This window comes from Phoxinus phoxinus, assembly GCF_949152265.1.
Source record: "Phoxinus phoxinus genome assembly, chromosome: 2".
Taxonomy (NCBI): domain Eukaryota; kingdom Metazoa; phylum Chordata; class Actinopteri; order Cypriniformes; family Leuciscidae; genus Phoxinus; species Phoxinus phoxinus.
In genome coordinates this window covers 45,205,059-45,225,526 of record NC_136877.1, presented here as the reverse complement: position 1 = coordinate 45,225,526, position 20,468 = coordinate 45,205,059, and the positions used below count along the sequence as shown (strand labels likewise).

General features: G+C 38.1%; 2 protein-coding genes and 1 long non-coding RNA gene across 6 annotated transcripts in view; all 3 read left to right on the top strand.

The window, feature by feature from the left end:
* Positions 1–11,205, top strand: part of dtx4a (deltex 4, E3 ubiquitin ligase a) — a 32,786-nt gene extending 21,581 nt beyond the window's left edge. For 2 of the 4 annotated variants that reach the window (XM_079591415.1, XM_079591416.1), the window contains 6 exons: positions 2,668–2,729; positions 2,877–3,038; positions 5,022–5,083; positions 5,217–5,537; positions 5,720–5,809; positions 9,292–11,205. In XM_079591415.1, the coding sequence (XP_079447541.1) occupies positions 2,668–2,729; positions 2,877–3,038; positions 5,022–5,083; positions 5,217–5,537; positions 5,720–5,809; positions 9,292–9,519 (925 nt within the window). In that variant the 3' untranslated portion in view covers positions 9,520–11,205. Of the gene's footprint in view, positions 1–2,667; positions 2,730–2,876; positions 3,039–5,021; positions 5,084–5,216; positions 5,538–5,719; positions 5,810–6,204; positions 6,787–9,291 lie in introns of those variants that run through there. The other 2 variants (XM_079591417.1, XM_079591418.1) reach the window with 2 other exon arrangements.
* Positions 11,206–12,593: 1,388 nt separating this feature from the next.
* Positions 12,594–19,851, top strand: msantd1 (Myb/SANT-like DNA-binding domain containing 1). The gene is made up of 3 exons (XM_079584968.1): positions 12,594–13,321; positions 18,816–19,094; positions 19,174–19,851. The coding sequence occupies exons 1-3, from the start codon at positions 13,065–13,067 to the stop codon at positions 19,448–19,450; spliced, it is 813 nt and encodes a 270-aa protein (XP_079441094.1). The 5' UTR covers positions 12,594–13,064; the 3' UTR covers positions 19,451–19,851.
* LOC306984023 lies at positions 14,850–18,116 on the top strand. Its single transcript, XR_013794463.1, has 8 exons — positions 14,850–14,941; positions 15,058–15,158; positions 15,249–15,387; positions 15,763–15,803; positions 16,234–16,352; positions 17,342–17,441; positions 17,524–17,619; positions 17,758–18,116. It is a non-coding gene; the product is annotated as an uncharacterized lncRNA (long non-coding RNA).
* Positions 19,852–20,468: the final 617 nt, after the last annotated feature.

The window sequence follows — 20,468 nt, the reverse complement described above, 5'->3', positions numbered from 1 at the left end:
TTTAACATTGATAATAATAATAATAATAATAAGTGTTTCTTGAGCATCAAATCAGCATATTAGACATTTTTCTGAAGGATCATGTGACACTGAAGACTGTAAGAATGATGCTGAAAATTCAGCTTTGATCACAGGAATAAATTACATTTAAAAAAATATAAAAATAGAAAACCTTTCAAAAACATAAAAGAAGTTTAGAGACCATACACTTTTAACTGCAGTCTATCTGAATATCGTAATCATTCAGCACCATGGTTTATACAGCATGAAAATACCATGGTATTACCATCTGATGCCAGAGTATTCAATGAAACAAGCGAATAATCACAGAAATAAATCACAATCTTGCTGTAACAGAAACAAAAGGGCTGGCAAATGGGATTCAGTCGACAATGCCGCCTTCAAACAAGCTAAAAAGTAAAAAGGATTGTGACCAGATCAAGTTCAAAGGTCTTGTCAGTGAGTTTTTTCATCAAGCCCTTAACGTTCGAGATTCTCCTCCTGTTTCCTTCCGTGTTTCATTGCTCTCTTCATGTTTGTCGGTAAGTGGCTACATCTGGCTGTGTTACGCCTACAGCCATATGGGTTTTGTGCTAATACCGCTAGATTAGCCAGCAGCAAACGTGACTAGAGATTTTCCGGTCGCCTTCTTCCCCCCCCCCCCCCCCCCCCCCACCCCCCCAGCACATGCACGTCAGCTCCCTGCTCTCCCTCCTCTACTCATTCATCATCTCGGCGGTGGCACCGTGTACCTTCACACCTCGCCGTGAACACATCAGCTGATGTCTGCACACTGATCTGTGTCTCGAGGTTTCCGTGCACTTGATGTGACGTGCATACGATCAGCTTGTATGCACGTCACATCAAGTGCACGGAACTTGTCACATTTCCACATTTAGTCTGGACTCTTCAGGACACAAGTCACAGTTCATGACGACTATAGATATCATTGTTTATCCTCGTTCCGGTTTCAGCATCATAAAGTTTTTTAGAGCGATCAAAGATTTTCACTGATCACTTCTGCTTTCCAAACATCCTGTACTATGACACACACCAGCGGTCTTTGTGTTTATATGCTGTGCGGGCGAATCTCGCAAAAAACAACAACATACATTTATTATGTAAACACAAACTTTTATTTTGGATAGTATTAATTGCGATTAATCGTTTAACAGCCCTAAATATATATATATATACACATACTATATATGACAATATATTATATATAATTTATATAATTATGCTTATTTTTAAGTACATATAGTATTTTTTATATTATATAATTTCAGATTTTATTTTCCTTTTGAATTTGGGATGAGATATGATCCCGGTTTTGTGAGATTCATCCATATATATCCTTGTGTCTGTGTCCGTATAGTCCCTGGCTGTGCATGCCCATATACGACCAAAATGTTTGAACCCGTGCAGGACACACGCATGGTATGGATGTGTGTGTGTGTGTGTTTGTGTGTGTGAGCAACTATCCTGCACTATGTGCCAGTGTGATGGAACCTTATGGCGGTGTGTCAGTGTGTGACGTTGAGAGGTAATCCCGGTCTCTGTGACGTGGATCACCTTCTTTCCTAGCTGCTTGTCAACAGATGGAAACTCTAGGATTAGCTCTATAAGAGCGACAGCTGACAGGAGTGAGGGAAGACAAACTCATCCAGAAGAAGAGCAACTCCGAGAGAGAGAGAGAGACAGACAGGGGATATATGTGAACAAAACTGCATTGATTCCAGGCTCTCAGAGGGGAAAACAAATCAATCTGAGTACAGAGACTGCCAAACATTCAAAGAAGTTTGAGTGCAGAACGCAAGGAAGTATCCAAACATTACTTTCGCTTTTTCCTTTTTTCCTTTTTGACTCAAATTTTTCTTTGGAGAGCACCGGAATAGTTGAGACATGACTGTTATCAAGGTCAAACCGTGAGTATCTTTGAACATGTTGTTCTAGTTGTCTTGTTTGTTCAATAGTTGGTAAGCTAATAGTTCTCTAATGGTTTTTGAACAACCAACCCTAAATTATAGGGTACAGAAAAGTTGTCAATTGTAAAATTTTCTAGAAAACAAACAAACAATAGAATACATTGTCATTTATCAATGGTTATTGCCATTTGTTTTTATTTTTTAAGTTTAACATAAAAACAACTTTACATTAGTTGCCTTTAATGGTAGCTATAAGCTATATACCAACATCTTTGTTCAACAGTAGGTTTTGTTCGTTCAAAATCTCACTATTGGCTAAGATTTGTAGTTTTACTCATGTTCTGTAATGTTGAGGTGAGATGGCATGGAAATGTTTGACTAAGTAGTCACTGGCATATGTATCGTCACACGTGGGCAACAGGTGATCAGGTCATGCGAGGGTTTGATGTGCGGTACACTGCTGTTGTCTGGCAGCAGTGTGTTTGACCGAAGCTGTGACGTGGTTTACACACTGCAGCATGACTCGGCATGTCTGCGGGTCAGGATGGGGGTGATACGCAATCAGGTGTAGGCCTAGCTGTGACAACTACATGATTATTTCTGTTCGGATCAAGATTATGATTATCTATAAGACCATTGAGGTGCGTGTGTGTGTGTGTGTGTGTTTCTGATTGGTGAGTGGTTGCTTGCGTAGTGGAAGCATGTGTCATGTCTTATTTCTTTTGGTTTACCTTTATAGAGTCCCCACCGTCCCAGTAAAGAACTTAAATGGATCCAGTCCTGTCCATCCAGCTTTGGCAGGTGAGAAACAATATGCAAATAAGTTATAAATAGTGACTGTGATGATTAAATATAGTAACATATTTGGAATAATTTAGCGACAAAAGACAATGAACCTAAAAATAGATGAATACAAAACAGATGTAACTCTCTCTTGTCTTTGGTTAGGTATCACTGGGATCCTAATGAGCGCCGCTGGACTCCCAGTCTGCTTGACCCGCCCGCCCAAACTAGTGCTCCACCCCCCACCTGTCAGCAAGAGCGACATCAAACCTGTGCCAGGCCTCGGCCACTGCTGCCGGAAAACCTCAAAGAAGCAGGCTCGCAAAGGTTAGGTTATGCAAATTATAATATATACTGTGTGTAATGTGTATATTAGAGATGCTCCGATCAGCATTTTTGGGGCCGATCACCGATCACCAAAATCATGATCTGCCGATTGCCGATCACTGGCGATCACAGAATGGCAGAGGAATGGGAATCTTTTATCTATAATCTAGCAGAGTTTGCACCATTTGTAGAAATGAAACTACCGGTAACTATGAGGTGGCAATAACTATTTTTTTCTGGAACAACCAATTATGCAAAACACCCCAAAGCCAGTAGGTTGTTAATCAGACAAAAATTCATGAAAGACCTTTTGAAAGTCAAATTTAAGACATTTTAAGATCATAAAGATTGAAATTTAAGACCTACACGACACATTAACCAGCAAATAACAAATAAAATTAGCATCAATATGCACTTTTTGTTTACTTAAGCATTAAAATAATAACATAAATTATGGCTAGATTTTAAAAGAGTGTCTTGTACAAGTGCAAATAAAGTTTTGACAAAAAAGGTTTTATAAAAAGATAAACCTCATATTTCAGCCTTTAAATAGATTTTTTTATAAAAAGAATGAGTCAAAAAAAGATAAATTACTGGCATTTACAATGCACATTATCTTATCTTTTATTATTAAATAGTAAAATTCGGTCCGATTTTCCCGTGGCGTCTGTCGTTGCTATGCAACCATGCACTGCGCTCTCCACAACGACAAAGATGTTTTAGTAGCTTTTGCTGAATTCTGAAGTTGATATTTTATATCTCGCTGTGCGTGGAAAAAACGGCCGCATCGCTTCTATAATGAGCGCGCTTGCCGCACGCCTATTTTGAAATAACGAACTTGAGCGCGCAAAAGACGCGATATGTTAACGGCCCCTTGGCGAGCTCCCTCCAGTCAGGCCACGAGCTACTGGCCGCGCGCGAGCGCCATGTTGGAGACCCCTGCTCTCTAGACAGACAAAAAAATAGCCTCCCGGAAGTTCCAGGAGTCTTCCGCATATTGATAGCGGCTCACTGATGCCCGCTTTTCTGATCGGCGCTTTTGGCGTTCGCCGATCAAGCTATTTTTAGCCAATATCGGCCGATCATGATCGGCGGCCGATCAATCGGAGCATCACTAGTGTATATATATATATATATATATATGACAAACACATATATATTAGTGCTGTCAAACCAATTATTGCATCGAACATAAAAGTTTGTAAATATATATACATAAATACACACACACACACACACACACACACACACACATATACAGTATATTAGTGTTGTGTCAACCCAATTAAAAGTTTGTATATAGATTATAATATATACTGTGTGTGTATATATATATATATATACACAAACACAAAATTTTGTTTGACGTGATTAATTGGTCAGCGCTAATATACGTATATGTGTGTGTTTGTAATTTATGTATATATATATATATATAAATATACATTCATATATACATTCATATACACATTCACACATATATTATATATTTACAAATACATTGTTTACAAATACAATATAATTACATTATATATTTACAAACTTTTATGTTCGATGTGATTAATCGCAAGTAATCGATTTGACAGCACTAATATATATATATATATATTTATGTATATATAGAGAAAGAGAGAGATCATCATATTAGAATGATTTCTGAAGGATCATGTGACACTGAAGACTGTAAGGATGATGCTGAAAATTCAGCTTTTGCCTTCATAGGAATAAATTACATTCCAAAATATATTAAAATAGAAAACAGTCATTTTAAATTGTAATAATTTTTCACTATATTGCTTATTTGATCAAATGAGCCTTCGTGAGCAGAAGACACGACTTTCAAAAAGATTAAAAAATAATAATAATTCCAAACTTTTTGACCAGTAGCCTGTGTATGTATATCAATATGATAATAAAATGTGTGACAGATTATTTCTCTAAATCCTCATTTGTTTTAACTTACTTTTTCTTTCATTCGAGCAGGTAGAACTTCAGAAGAAGTTGTTAGAAGATATCTCCAGAAAGTCCGCAACCCACCTGAGGAGGTGAACATACATGATTGATATTTTGAATTATAATTAAGATTTAATATACATCATTAGATATCTTTCATTAGATGAACTAAACTGAATTAAACTAATTGTTTTCTTGTTCTCGATCAATTTGTATATTTCTTAGGACTGCACTATCTGTATGGAGTCTCTCTGTGGTCCATCCGGCTATAAAGGCCCAGGTGTCGGCGGCATTTCTCGGGCAGAGTCTGTTGGCCGTCTGTCTCAGTGTGGACATCAGTACCACCTGCAGTGCCTGGTGGCCATGTACAACAACGGCAACAAAGACGGCAGCCTTCAGTGTCCCACCTGCAAAACCATCTACGGTGTTAAAACCGGCAACCAGCCACCGGGCAAGATGGAATACCACGTCATTCCTCACTCCCTTCCTGGACACCCTGACTGCAAAACCATCCGGATTATCTACAACATACCCCCTGGCATTCAGGTAAGAGTCACTCACTTACAACAGAGCTTGTTAAAACCCGCTGCAGTGCCCAGAGCATCCATTCATATTGGCGTTTGTGCCACCTACATCGTATATTGCACTGCTGCAGTGTTATATAACCGCATGCATACATTATATAACTACAATGTAGGTCTAAACGGCTCGGTCTATGATTGTTTTAGGGTCCAGAGCATCCCAACCCTGGGAAGCCCTTCACAGCTCGTGGATTTCCAAGACACTGCTACCTCCCTGACAGTGAGAAAGGCCGTCTGGTGAGTGTCCAGACATTCACAAACACGATCTCATTCATCTACTGCTATTATTGAAGAGGACCTATTATGCTTTTTTACATTTTCAACTTTTATTGTGTGTGTGTGATGTTGGTGTTTGAGCATGAAAGGTCTGTAAAGTTACAAAGCACATTTACTGCAGCAGCTTGTGCCACATCCATGAGATCAATTCAATTTAGATGAATTTCATGTCATAGGATGTTATAGGCCACACTTTCAAATGAATGTGAAGTTATAATTTGCAGCTCAACATTTTTTAAGTCCAGAAGTATTTTTTTTAAAGGTTTTTATTATTAAACTAATTATATAAAACGGTGTTATCAATGCACTTCAAATAAACTGTTTCTATGCCTTTTGTCATTAAAACTAATCCTAAGTCAGGGATAGGCAACGTCGGTCCTGGAGTGCCGGTGTCCTGAAGAGTTTATCTCCAACCCTAAACAAACACACCTGCACATGCTAATCAATGTCTTCAGGATTACTAAACCCCTATTCCAATGGTAATTGTTTCTAATGTGGACGTCTGTGAAAAAATAAATGTGCATGGCACCATGGCGATTTATTCACGTGGAGGAGTTCTGTGATCCTACGAAATTGGGAACTCGGTGGTCAGTCGCATGATGGTGTGCTGTAAATAAAATGTCATATGCTTGGAATAATAAGAATAAATTCACATTTAATTTAATAATAGGAAAATAATGTCATATTTATTATTTAATTATATACTTATAGAAGCTAGGCACGCTACATTTGAAATCGTTTTCTGACTTTAAAATGGAAATTAGCAGAATGGGAAAAAATGGGAAATTAGCAAAAAGTAAGTTAATGCAACCTCTTATTTACACAAGGTAAACATAAAGCTGCTTGGTTTATATGTTTAATGTATATAATTGTAGATAATACATATTTTAAAATGTATTGCATGCATTGCTGCCACAATAACAGCCCATTTCAAATGTTTATGTGCTTTTTTTCTCTTTCTCCTTATTGTTCTTAACAGCTCTCACTCGGCTGAGGTGGAGCGGTGATGAAAATTTCTGTTGTTTTTTAAATACTTTCCAGCATTTCAGTAAATAAAAGTGTACATCTGTAAATTACAGTGAAGCGCAACAGTTATCATACGGTGTGGTCAAAAGGGATTTAAACTGGGAATTTTTAAGTCATCTCTTTTTGTAAACTCAGAGATGTGGATTCAGAAGTTCAATTAAATTACCACACGACCTTGGTGTTTGTCAAAAAGCAAAAAAGTAGGGATTTTTATGCGGGTGGTTGGAGCAAAACACTGACATTCTGAATTCATATAGCAATACAATCACAGACTAGCCCCTGTAAATGTTGAAAATACATTACGTCCCCGTGAGAAACAATTACTGTCCGAATAGGGCTTAAGGCTACAGGCAGGTGAGTTTTTTTTTTTCCAGGGTTGGAGCTAAACTCTGCAGGACAGCGCTCCAGGACCAACGTTTCCGATCCCTGTCCTAAATCCTTAGGGATTTTATTATCCTGTAATGCAGGGGGAATCTCACACCAATGAAAGGGTTAAAATCTTAACCTTCAAGAGTGTAAAATAGACACACACACACACATTTTGATCATATCTAAATCTAATATATATATATACATATATATATCCAAATGCAGTGCCTAATAAAATAAGTCATTATGTCTGAAACACTGTTCTCAGCAACATAGATCAATTTCAAATGAGTGTGAAGTTATCATTTGCAGCCAGTGCAGAAGTATTCATCTTACGTGTTTTTAAATATTTTTATTTACCTAATTATTAAACTAATTATATAAAACTATATTGGCAGTGCGCCATAAATTAACTGGATCTATGCTTTTATTTTGTCATTTAAATTGATAGTAAAAGAGAAGGCCTGCGAGATTTCTTATCCCTTAATGCAGACAAAAGCACACTGCACTGAATGGGTTAAACTCTAAACCATCAAAAGTATAAAATAGACACACACACACACACACACACACACAGAGAGAGAGTGAGATTAAAGGATACTTTTTGAGGCTGTTTACCAGTTAGTTGAGCCAGAAAATTCAACATTTACAAAAAAATCAAATCTAAACAGTCAGTGACAAAGTAGTATTTTATGTGTCTTTCTCTCTATATATATATACAAATGCAATAGCTAATACAAGTAATTATGTCTGAAAAGACTTTTCATCAACAATGCTTTTCTTAACCCCGTTAAAAAAGGCCTATGCTGCCATCAAGTGGTTGTACTGTGTATTACATTTGGTTTTATTTATTTATTTCAACCAGATAACACAAAATCTGCATATCTTTAACCTGCACATAATGCATTCATTATACATTTTTTTTAAATAAATTGTATGAAGCCCTTTGGAGCAGTAGTTAAAAATTCAGTGCTAGGTTAAAAAAAAATCCACATTTAAACAAAAATAGCTGACTTCCTGGTCGGAGCTACTGACTGTAAATTAGAGGGTTGTCCGGATCAATGAGAACAATTTATGTACCGAGTTTGGTGAGTATAGATAAAACTAACCCCCCACTTTAATCAAAAGGTGGCGCCACTGACCCCCTTCTAAGCTCTCCGGTGTCTACTGGCCAACAACTGATGTGTGTGTCGAGTTTTATGTAAATTAAAGCATGCTAAGAGTCTCAAAAGCACCCAAAAATAATATTCAAGTTTGACACATCGCCATGACTACAGTATTCAATATATCAAGAATCCTTTCACAGGTGTACATCGTTGCTGTTTTGACATTATTTTGACAAAGTTTGAAGCACATTGGGTTAAAGAGCGCGATTTCAAAGCATTTGTGGCACACTTTTTGGCACCTGTTGGTGGCGCTATGACTTTGACTCACAATAGTCACATCCCTGTGATCAGCCTCCTACAACGAACACACAGCTGAAGATACAAAACCAGTCAATGTATCCAGAACTAACACACTTCCTGTTTCCCTTTTTTCGCCATAAAATGTCTTGCCTCGCCACGGCCAAACCATCCGTGATACCAAAAATCGACTCGCAATTTAGCATCCTCAATGTCTTGACTTCATGCTGACTGAGTTTGGTGGCGATCAGATGAATCAGCAAGGAGGAGGATATCAAATACCAGAGCACGTGTTTTTCAAACAACCCATAATAGCCGACTTCCTGTCTGGCGAAGCTTATGACTTAAGAGTGCGAAAGTAGCTTGGCCCGATGAGATCTATAAGTGTAAGAAGTTTGGTTACTGTTGGTGAAAAGGGGTGCACTACAGAGTCCCTCAAATACAACCATATAAAAGGGTGCTTAGGGCCCAAATATATGAAAAATAATGTATTTTGAACATTCAAGCATGAAAACCTATTCTATTAGAGCCCAAAAACAAAATTGAGACTGCATAATAGGTCCTCTTTAGTGTACATATTCCAATTCAACCTTGAAATGTAAAGTTTTCCAGCTTTTATTCTAAACAATCCCAATGCTCTTGTAGGTGCTGAAGCTGCTGCTGGTTGCCTGGGACCGTCGGCTCATCTTTTCGGTGGGCACATCCAGCACTACTGGAGAGACGGACACGGTCATTTGGAACGAGGTGCATCACAAGACCGAGTTCGGCTCCAACCTGACGGGCCACGGTTACCCAGACTCCGGCCACCTTGACAACGTCCTGGAGGAGCTGAGGGCGCAAGGCATCACTGAGGAAGAGTGTCTGAGGGACTGAAACTTCGAGGCGGACGACAAAGACTGGATGTTTTTTGTGTTAGTGTTGCCAAATCTGAATTCAATTCCCAGCTCTTGTTTCTCAGAATGCCTGAGACACTTTCGAAAATCAAAAAACGAAACAAAACGAAGCTTAAGGACTCTGAAAGGTTTATAAGTCATCACCGCTCAACGTTTTTTTTTTCAGTGGAGAGACTGTACGAGTCTGTCAGACTCAGAAGTGGGACGGCCAGCTGCAAGAACTGTATTAACAAACAACATTGCACTGTGCGCGCTATTGTGGTGGAGCCGTTATCTTTTCGAAAACTCAAAGGACCCGTTAACGTCCTCCCCACAGAAACTCGATTTGTACAGTGCGATTTTGTCGCTAGTGGGCTGCAGACATAGATGCCGGTGTCTACTCCACCATATAATGTATTGTAGTTCTGTGAAGGATACGCAAAACAAAGGTACTTCTGTGCATGTAGTTGTATCATTCGGCGCAGAGGCGTTTACGTCCTTTGGTGCAAACGAGGCCGCCACTCGTTGCCAACTTTGAAGCTCCAGTTGCAGTTTTAGATGCCGGAACGTGAATGTTTACTGCCCCATAGTGGCACTTGTTAGCATATACATTCCAGTAATAATTACCATGGTATTTATTTGACAACATAGTTTTCGAGATGTTTGCAGTATTTACATTAACCACTTATATTTGTACTTATTTTATTGTATCTCTTACATTATTTTATATTGTCGAAACGAGAAACCTGTATTGTCATTCATTTCGGGATGGGAACCAATCCCTTTCCAGGGACAGAGAGAGAGAGAGAGAGAGAGAGAGAGAGAGAGAGAGAGAGACATTCAACTGAAACTGCTTCGTTAATCAGTATTAAAGAAACGTTGAGACTGGCGGCCAATGGACGGACGACGCACAAATTTAGTGAAAACATGAACTCGTTTCTTTGTGATTGGACTTGCTGTCGGAGAGTTCCGAACAGGGACTGTGTGAAACTGAGCCAAGCTCAATTATGATGTTTTATTGTGACATCGTCGGTTTAGGAACCAATAAGATTTAGATTCTCCAAAGCTGAAGGTGTTGGCCTTTTGAATGGCTACTAAGAGCAACTAACCTACCCTGTTAAAGTCTGTTGAAGTTCTACCCTGTGGACAAACTGTCTCCGGTTGCCTTTCTGGTCGGTACTCTGTAGGTCTATGGTGGACCTGTTTACAAAGCTGTTGACGAAACGTCTGCATGTATGTACATGCAAATGTGTAAGCTTACATTTATAGTTGATGTGCTGTATGTGTTTTATGTACACAATTATTTTCCCCCTGCATCCAAAAGCATGTTGTGGAAGTAAATGAGTAATTATTTTTCTTGTATCACTTTTTTAATTTTATTTTTTATAATATACTTTAACTTTTTTCTTATAAGCTATTAGTTTTTTTTTTTTTTTTTTTCACTGTGAAGTTTTTCATTTCTTTTATTGCACTTGTATGATTTGATTTATTGTCCAGCCAAGTTCCTCATGATAGTTGCTATGGAGACAGTGAAAATGGCATCGCTGCCAGGACAGAAAACTGTGAAGACAGAGAATGGAGCTAGGAGAACTAATGTTGCTGTATAATATAAAATGTACAAAACAACTCTTGCATATTAAATAGCTGCTGGAATACTGAATAAATATTAAAGGTACTCAAGAGAAGCAAATGCTGGTTTGGATTTATTTTCCTTTTAGTCTGGCTGCAGTTTTTGTTTCGTCTTCTCAACCAAAATGTGGCCCTTTTTGCATAGTTTACTGTCAGTCAGGCACTAAATATCATACTCAGCAGGGGGCGATGTTTAACTACAAGTTTTATAAACCAAAATCAAAATAACAGGCATGATCCACACTCCTGGTGCATCTACCTTGTGGCTTATGACCGATCCAGTACCAATATATGTAACACATTTTAATTATATTAATTTAATATGGACAACATTAAACGATTGTTTTGCATAATTCTTGAAATGTCCAAGAAAAAAATACAGTTACTTGACAAAACTGTTGGTAGACAGCCATTTTACACCAGTATTCTCAAAAAGGCCCCAAATATGCACTAGACAGTAACTATTAATATGGCAAAAGGGCTGCTCTCTCTGAATTAAAATTTGAACATCACACAAATGAACAGACCATCTGGTCCCTCTTAAGACCAGGTCATTTCCTCCACAGGCAGAAGATCCAGCCGGATAATTAATGCTCTTAATGTTCTACCTTACATAACCCTGGATCAGATCTATCTATCTATCTATCTATCTATCTATCTATCTATCTATCTATCTATCTATCTATCTATCTATCTATCTATCTATCTATCTATCTATCTATCTATCTATCTGTCTGTCTGTCTGTCTGTCTGTCTGTCTGTCTGTCTATCTACTTGTACAGAACAGTACACATTTCTTGCATATTTTCTTATGCTCAGAATACTGAATGATTATTGTAGATCGGTGCTCATCTCGGTCAGGAATGTCTCAAAACAGAGTGAAGTTGAATGTGAAGGTGATGCGTCTAGACAGATGGGCGAAGCACATAATGCGGTTAACACTGAGTTAGCCATAAAGAAGCACATGCACCGTGTGTCATCTCAGCTGGTAATCTGTCAAAGAATGCACAAGATACACCCCCTCCCCCCAAAAGCACTACCCCCAATGTCCTGTCCGAGACCCCCTGTTGTCTGTGATAGAGGACATAATCTGAAACACTCATGGGGTCGGAGAGGGGGAAGTGTTTGGGGGCGAATGTACTGTGGTAAAAAAGGGCACAGGGCCAGAGGAGTAATTACTTTAACCTAAACTAGTTTCACGCATTAACAAGCATGCGATATTTATGTGCATGTTTCCAAAACCTTTTTAGAGCCCTGCGACTGAGTTTAAAGCCAAATCAGTCTGATCGCTTGCTTTCGTGTCTGACACTAAAACTACAGGATAAATGATGTATTGAAACAAAAATGATGTTGTTTACAAGGCATTATATTAGGTGCAAATGCACTTTCTCTGCAACATTAGTCGAGCTTCTTCTCTATTAAAAGCTTTTAAGCTCATAAACACTCGGACTAAGTGGTCTGGGATAGAGCGGTTGCCTTGGCAACAGCACACTCTGCCGTTTTCCAGTCCCCAGAGGAGTCGTATTTCACATGCAGATTTTCTGCCTGCCCGACCCACTTTTGTTGGCTTTCAGCTAAAAGCTTTTTGCTGCAGAGTGACAGAGACAAAAGAGTAGAGGAGAAGGGGAAGGGTTAGGCTAGAAGAGGAGGGCCTTAGCAGACTGTTGCCAGGGTAACTTGACATCATGCTGACGAACTTCCCTCTTTAAAAGCTTTTAAAGCGATTGCTCCAGCCCTCAAGGTGCCATTTTGAGGCCTCTTAACTAAGCATGGGGGGAAGGGCAGCAAAGGCCTGTCTCTAGCACACACAAGCACATGCTTGAGAAAGCAAAGTAAGGCCTGGAAAACAGACTGCACTGAGAGAGAACCAAGCTTAAATCCTAAACCTGAACGAAAGATATCTAATCTGTTCATAAAATGGCCTCCGAGGACCTCTGCTTTAGTTACACTGTGCCGGGCTCGAGCGAGAAGCACAGGAGAGCTCGTAACTGGACGGATTCCGAGATGAAAGCTCTTGTGTACATTTGGGAAGAGTATGTGGCAGAGCTAAAGAAGGCTAAGCGCAATGCTAAGATCTACGAGACAATGGCTAAGCAACTTTATGAATTAACTGGCGAACAGCGACACCGGGAGGAGATTAAGATGAAGATTACCAACATGACTTTCCAATTCAGGCAAGTAAATACACTATCTATCTATCTATCTATCTATCTATCTATCTATCTATCTATCTATCTATCTATCTATCTATAGAAAGGGAAGACTTTAAAAGACTTTTTTAAAATTATTTTCAACAATCTGTTTACAAGTGTCTACTCTTACAACTTAGTAAACTGTAGACATTTTAAATTGACTATAAGATAAATGTAAACGTGTAAAATGTAAAGGTAAACGCTCATACTTCGCAAGTCTTTCAAAGTGAATGCATGCCACTGGCTGCGAGGAGGATGATTGCACGCGTTCGACGCATGCACACTACATAGCGTTCGCTCACTCGTCTTCTGCGCGCGGACGGCTTAAAACCGCTTAAAACGAACAGAAGAGGACTGTGGCGATGACGAAAATTAGAGTCCGCCACAAGCAAAGTACTTCCGGTTTCTAGAAACCATGTATAAGCATTGGGAAAGAAACAAAGCGTGCCAGTTTGACCATGTCATGATCTACATTGAATTAAAATAGCAACAAAGAACGTAGCCTATTTAGGAACGCTATTCTCGAGAGAATAAAAACAACAACGTGATTCAAACCAAAATCCCTTTATTGAACCATCACATGATCTCACAAATGTAGTCTACATATTTTGCGTGCAGTTGTGCACTGTCAGACATTTGGCCAAAATATACAATATTTTGTATATGCAAGTACATCCAAAAGAGTATGTCAGAGTAAGTAAGTGTACTAAGATTACACATTATTTTCTTTGTGCGGTTTATGTTGTATGCTCATGCGTTTTGTGAGCTTCATTTCTAGCCATTTAATACAGAATTCAACTATTGTAGTAAACAACTGGGTAAGTGTTTAAAGCAGCATAGTACAACTTTTAAAATGGTAAGGTTTAACCAATAGCCTCACAAATTCCCACCAAAAGTCACTATATTGGCCTATCTTTATCCAAACATCCAAGTTTAGTCCAGAATAGTGTAGTAAAAACTGACTTATTGTTTGATTCTTTCTCTTAAGCTAATACACTTTTTAAGACAATATGAAGTAGCTTAAAGGCACAGTATGTAAGTTTCACTGCTTTCGCTTTCAACACACATTATTTTATTTCCTTCTAAATAATGAAACAGCCGCAAGTGCTGAATTGCTATTCATACAGTAGAATTGAAGTAAAAATAATTAAAAAAAGGGTAAAGCAGCGCTGTTTTACTTGGTCAAAACAATCATAGTAAAAATAAATTTGTGTGTGTTGAAAGTTGTTATAACGTTACGGTGCGTTCGTGCGGTGTCTGCTTGTTGCACACTGCAGTAAGCTAAATCGATATTAGAATATCATATTAATAAAAGCTGGATAACTTGTGTAGCTAATGCAATTCATTTTAAAATATATTGTATGGTGCACAGTAAAATCGGCAGTGTAAAAATTGCAGTGTTAAAAGTTATTAATTCCCAAAGAGTTAAATTAACAATCAACAATGTTAAAAAACACTCCTCTTCAGTGTAGTTACAAGTGTAATTTTATTTTTACACTGAAAGTGCAAAAAAAAAAAGCGCCGAATTGTATTGACTCCGCCCCTCGATGACTGCTGTCTCGAAAGACGACGACGCCATTTTATCTTCATGCGACCGAGACGGTAGGTTGAATTGCTTTTTTCTTTCTAAAATAAAAAAGTAAATACACTTGTTAACATTTTTGGTAAAATATGGTGGTGAACACATTTAGAAATGATAAACTGCGCGTTTTTGTCAGGATTAAGGAAGCTCGTCAAGTTCATGAGATGCAGAGATGTAACGTTAACGTTACAGAAGGATGTGAAGGTTTCTCATGACGATTTGATTTCCTGGATGAAGGTGATTTAACGTTTAAAATACGTTTGTATTATAAATTATATTTGTATTACAAATATATTTTTAGCTCATTTCATTTTGGTTTGTTGACAGAAAGCCTTCCCGCCCTCAGTCGCGCCGAGGCCTCAACCGGTCTTACGACAAGCCTGGCACTAAAGTTGATAAGGAGGTCTGAAACAGCAGCAGCATTTGGGCTTCTTTTTTCTGCGCAGATGAGAGAATTCTTCAAATGGTAAGTTTATATTCGTTTTGTGTGTATAAAAGTGGCTGTGTTATACATGAACGCGTTAACGGTTCCGTTTTTGTGACGCATGCGCATTATTAACAGCTCGTTTAAGTATCTTGTAAATTAGCGCGCAGTGCAAACAACAAATGCACTTTTTTGTAGACTGAGGTGAGGGAGCGTTTAAAAACGTTTTATTCGCCCTATGTTTAAGTGAGAATTACATATCTGTATGTTTGTTCTTATCACTGAATATCATGTCGTCATATCTGCGTCAAGACACAAACATACGAACTTCCCATCAAGTTTTTTTTTTTTTTTTTTTTCAAACATTGTGAAAGTGCATTAAAGCTAATCTGTAAATCCATCTGTCTTTCAATTCAGTTTACAGGTAACATTTGCGTATGCACTGGCAGAGCATACAGGTACTTTAGCTTGAAATCAGTCTTTATCAATTCATACTGCATGTTATTTTGGGATAAATTATGTCCTAACTATTTATCTGTCTGCATTTTATTAATATGAATCTGTATGTTCTGTTCACATTATAAATACCATTAATAAATTATGGGTAAAATAAATTCTAAATGCGTATTAAAATCAAGTTAAATTTAAGATGCCTTATTTACTCATTTAACTTATATAAATGTATTCAATAATCAGATTAAATACATATTTTGAATATAAATAATTTTACACCCATGCTTTATAGACATCTCTCAGCATAATCGAAATTAAGGGTAATCACAATTATTTTTACCTTATTTACAGCCCCAATTTAAATTGTATTGCATTACTGAATTTTGGAAATATTAGCATCAACTGACATATTTTTTTCAAATCCTTTTTCAATAGATTTGGCCAAGAACCATCCAGTGTCAAGTGAAGGAAGCTCCTCTCATGAGATTGCTACAGAAACCAAGCAACAGAAATGAAGACGAAAGCAACAGAATGCTGAAGATGAATCCAGAATCGTGAGTGTCATTATATTTTATTCTATGTGCAGTACTAATTTTAATACATGACGAATCAACATGAAACATTTAAACCTAACTGGGCAACCACACAATGCCTTTGTTCAGACCTGAAATGTACATGTGTCTTGGGTGATTGATGTATCTTGATTGTCATAATTCATGATGACACATCAATCACTATGTCATTGTGTTAATTCAAGATATTAAACTGCAAAAAGTTAAAGGGTTAGTTGACACACAAGTGTAAAATTGTTGTAATTTCTCACCCTCATGTCATTCCAAACCCGAAAAGACTTTTGTTCATCTTCGAAACTCAAATAAATATATCAAGAATACTGCACGCAACTACCACTTTGACACTTCAAAAAGTTCATAAAGAGATCATAAAACGAACCCATATGAATTGAGCCGTTTAGTCCAAATTTTCTGAAGAGACTTGATCGCTTTGTGATGAATAAATTGAATTTAGACTTTTATTCACATATAAACATGAATCAACCAACATAAACAGAAGAAAAAGAAAATTTGGACTAAACTGCTTGGTTCATGGATTAGTTTTAAGATCTCTTTGTTAACTTTTTGAACCGTCAAAGTGGTAGTTGTGTAGCTGTCAATGGAGGGAAAGAAAGCTGTCAGATTTCATCAAAAATATCTTCATTTGTGTTTCAAAGACTAAAGAAAGTCTTGCGGGTTTGGTACGACATGAGGGTCAGTAAATTACTGAATTAAAATTTTTGGGTGAACTATCCCTTTAATAAAAAAATGTGGCCTAGACCTCATCAGAACAATCGAATCTCAATGCGGCTTGGGTGCGTTTACACCTGTACTTCGAGTTGTTCGCTTGTGCAAGATGAATGTTAATGCCAGGTGTGAACGGTAATACTCTGTGACTACACAATCATCTGAACAGAATTGTTCCTGAGAGAGATATGGTTGTCATTATGCTATGTAACTGTTTGATTGTTTTTGTTTTGATTTTTGGTTAGAAGACCTCCGCTAAGTTCCTGGAAAGGCTTCTCCCAAGACCTTCAAGGACCTGATTGACTGCAGAATCTGCTGTGCAAGATGATGAAAATGATGATTCAGGTCAGACTATAGTTCAGAATAAGATTATCTATACACGTTCATGCATGAATGCATTTTGCTGAAGTTGTCACGTGTTATTTAGAATGGGGCAGCGATCTTGCATCAATTCGTCTCCTGCAAGAGACCTGGAAAAATGTCCTCATATCAAGCTGAACAACACCTTGTCGTCTCCAAAAAGGTACATTTGGACATTTCTGTCACACTGCCTATTGTCTGCCTCAAAATATTGCCATTTGTGTTGATTGTATTGTGGAAAACGAATATAAAGACGGCCAATTGGAGAGCTGACTTTGAGTGTTATTTTTGTCTTTGGCAGGGACCAGCATACAAGACCACCTTGACTGCATTGAAGAGACCACACAGAATACCTGCTCGCGGCCGGTGATGCTGATATGGCAATAAACTCAAATACTACTTCCTGTTCGCTGAATGGGACAAAGAGGAACTGCATACATGGATGCTACACAACTGTTGACAAGTAGTTTTCTGCAATCTTGTTCAAATCTACCTGTCATATTTCTTCATGTCTAGGCAAATTAACATGATTTTATGTTTTTTCTTGACTTTTTTTTTTCTTGCAACTCCTCATGAATGTGATAATTTGACCTTTACACATCTGGCATATGTTATAAAGGAGCCACTTTGCCTATTTGTTAAATAAACTTTGGATTTATACATCTGTCTGAAGACTCTTGATTTTATCTTGTACATTAACACTATATAATAGTGTAAATAGTTTTTGCACTGAACAGAATACTTTATAAATAACACTTATAGTGTAATCCAATAGTGTAAATCCAATGGAATTAAATCAACACCAGGGGTGTTAAAAACCCCAAGTGTAAAACTTAAACAACAATTTAAGTGTAACACTTTACACTCGAAGTGTAATTTTTCTACACTGTAAGGTGCTATATTAACACTGTAAATTCAACACTACAAACGGTGTACTTTTTACTCTAGATAGATTGGGACCATATATGATCCGGAGTAGTGTTAAAATTAACACTTTAAGTGTTAATTTGACACTGCGTTTTTTACTGTGTGAAGAAAATGTATTACTGTATTACTGTTACTACAAATGTTAGCCACGTAATAAAATAGTGTTGTCTCAGAGGCATGGTACAAACATGTTACTTGCAGTAAATTAAAAAAAACAAGAGATTTCTGTCGATAAAGGTCTCCAAACAGTTGCTCGCCAAAATATACAAAATAATTATACACACTACACATGCATGTATTATTTAAACACAAACTTTTATTTTGGATGCGATTAATCGTTGCCCATCCATAGTCACGATCGATAGACTATCGCAACTTTTGTTCGATTTTAAGTACTGTGCAAACCAATGGTTTAACATCCTTTTCTAATAGGAAGCTGAAGTACACAGCAAATGGTGGGAATGTTATACCTGATTGGCCGTACTACAAATCCATTGAGAGGATCTTGTCAAAGGTACCAGAGCATGCCCATATGAGCCCACCGAGCCTCTCGACGTCTGGCCCCTCCACCTCTCAAATAGAGTCTTCTGCGCCCCCATCAGCTCCGCCAAGTGGGTTTCTACCAGAGTACACTGGTTCCTCAGAGGAGAGAGACCTCAACGATGAGGATGAAGTCCTAACAGACAACTCTGGAAGTTCTTTTGAAACAAGGTAACATGTTTGATCAGATCACAGATCCATTTCAGAATCATAATCATGCATCTATAACTGCATGGCTGTCCATCTGCAGGTCACAACCACGTAAGAGGCGGAGGCTGTCAAATGTGTCACTGCGCCGAAAGAAGCTGCGTGTCATGGATGCAATGCTGCAGGAACAACGCAGGATAAGCCATGCCGTTGAGGAGGCGTGTCACGAAGTTCGCCGCGTTATGCACCAGCAAAACTTCCTGCAGGTGCAGAGCCTCCAGCTTCAGGAGCGAATGATGAACCTCTTGGAGAAGATGATTCCTGCTCAGCCTGCCCCTTCCTGGCCCAACCCACCGGTCCCAAAGACCACGCCTGAGTGACAGGACCTCAGATACAGAATAAGGACCTTTTTTTTGTGTCTTTGCAGAGGAGGCGTTTCTATGCTAAGTATAAAAGCTATAACCAACTAGTTAGCGGTACATCTTAGACCTGTTTAAGCGCTGTTAAGTCTTTTACAATGAATATGTTATTCAGAAATGTTGACAGATGTAACCTACACAAGCAATTTTGTGAAGAAATTACTGTTTATCCACACTATCTGACTCAAAATGTTCTCAAAATCTCACAAGATTAAAGTTGATTGTTATGTAATCAGTGGTTGAAGTGGAAAAAAAGTGTGGGTACTCTCTTGTGCACTGGCTGGCTGTATAGCGGTTCTGGCTTATTTGGTTCCCTAGGTGAAATCAAAAATCAAACATAGAAATTGCTTTAAATGAACTACCAAAAAATGAGAAGAAAGCTGAAAATCTCTGAAAGCTGCATGCATGGGCGGTGCCCTATGCCGTCCCTCAGCGCGTTGCCTTAAGTAAGTTGCGCGTTGTAAGTCCACAAGACCGAAAGTGCATGAAGTGTGCCATTTGGGACAGGGCCAATGTGATGTAAATCTAAAGGATTTCAGACATCTTTTAAAGGGATAGTTTAACCCTTGATGTTTACCCTCAAATGAAAATGAAGTCATAAATTACTCACCCTGGTGTTGTTCTAATGCCGTATGCCCTTCTTTCTTTTATGGACCAGAAAAGTAGAATACGGCATAAGAACAACACCAGGGTGAGTAAATGATGACTTCATTTTCATTTGAGGGTGAACTATCCCTTTATATAGTTCATACTATACTATATAGTATACTATAAGAGGCATACTATAAGAGGACACAGTGTTCAAATAAACTCCAGGTCAAATGTGGTAGACATATAACACCACATGGTTGGTGATAATAGAAACTGTATTAAGTTGACAAGGATTCAAAATGGAGTCTTAGTTTGTACTACTTAAGATTGATGTTACCATACACTTTTACAGCTTAGCACAATTTAGCAAAATGTAACATGTTAGTAA

Coding starts and splice junctions, on each gene's coding strand:
- msantd1 (XM_079584968.1), top strand. CDS start 13,065: ATGGCCTCCGAGGACCTCTGCTTTAGTTACACTGTGCCGGGCTCGAGC. Junction 13,322..18,815: donor AACATGACTTTCCAATTCAG/GCAAGTAAATAC, acceptor CTTTTCTAATAG/GAAGCTGAAGTACACAGCAA. Junction 19,095..19,173: donor GGAAGTTCTTTTGAAACAAG/GTAACATGTTTG, acceptor GTCCATCTGCAG/GTCACAACCACGTAAGAGGC.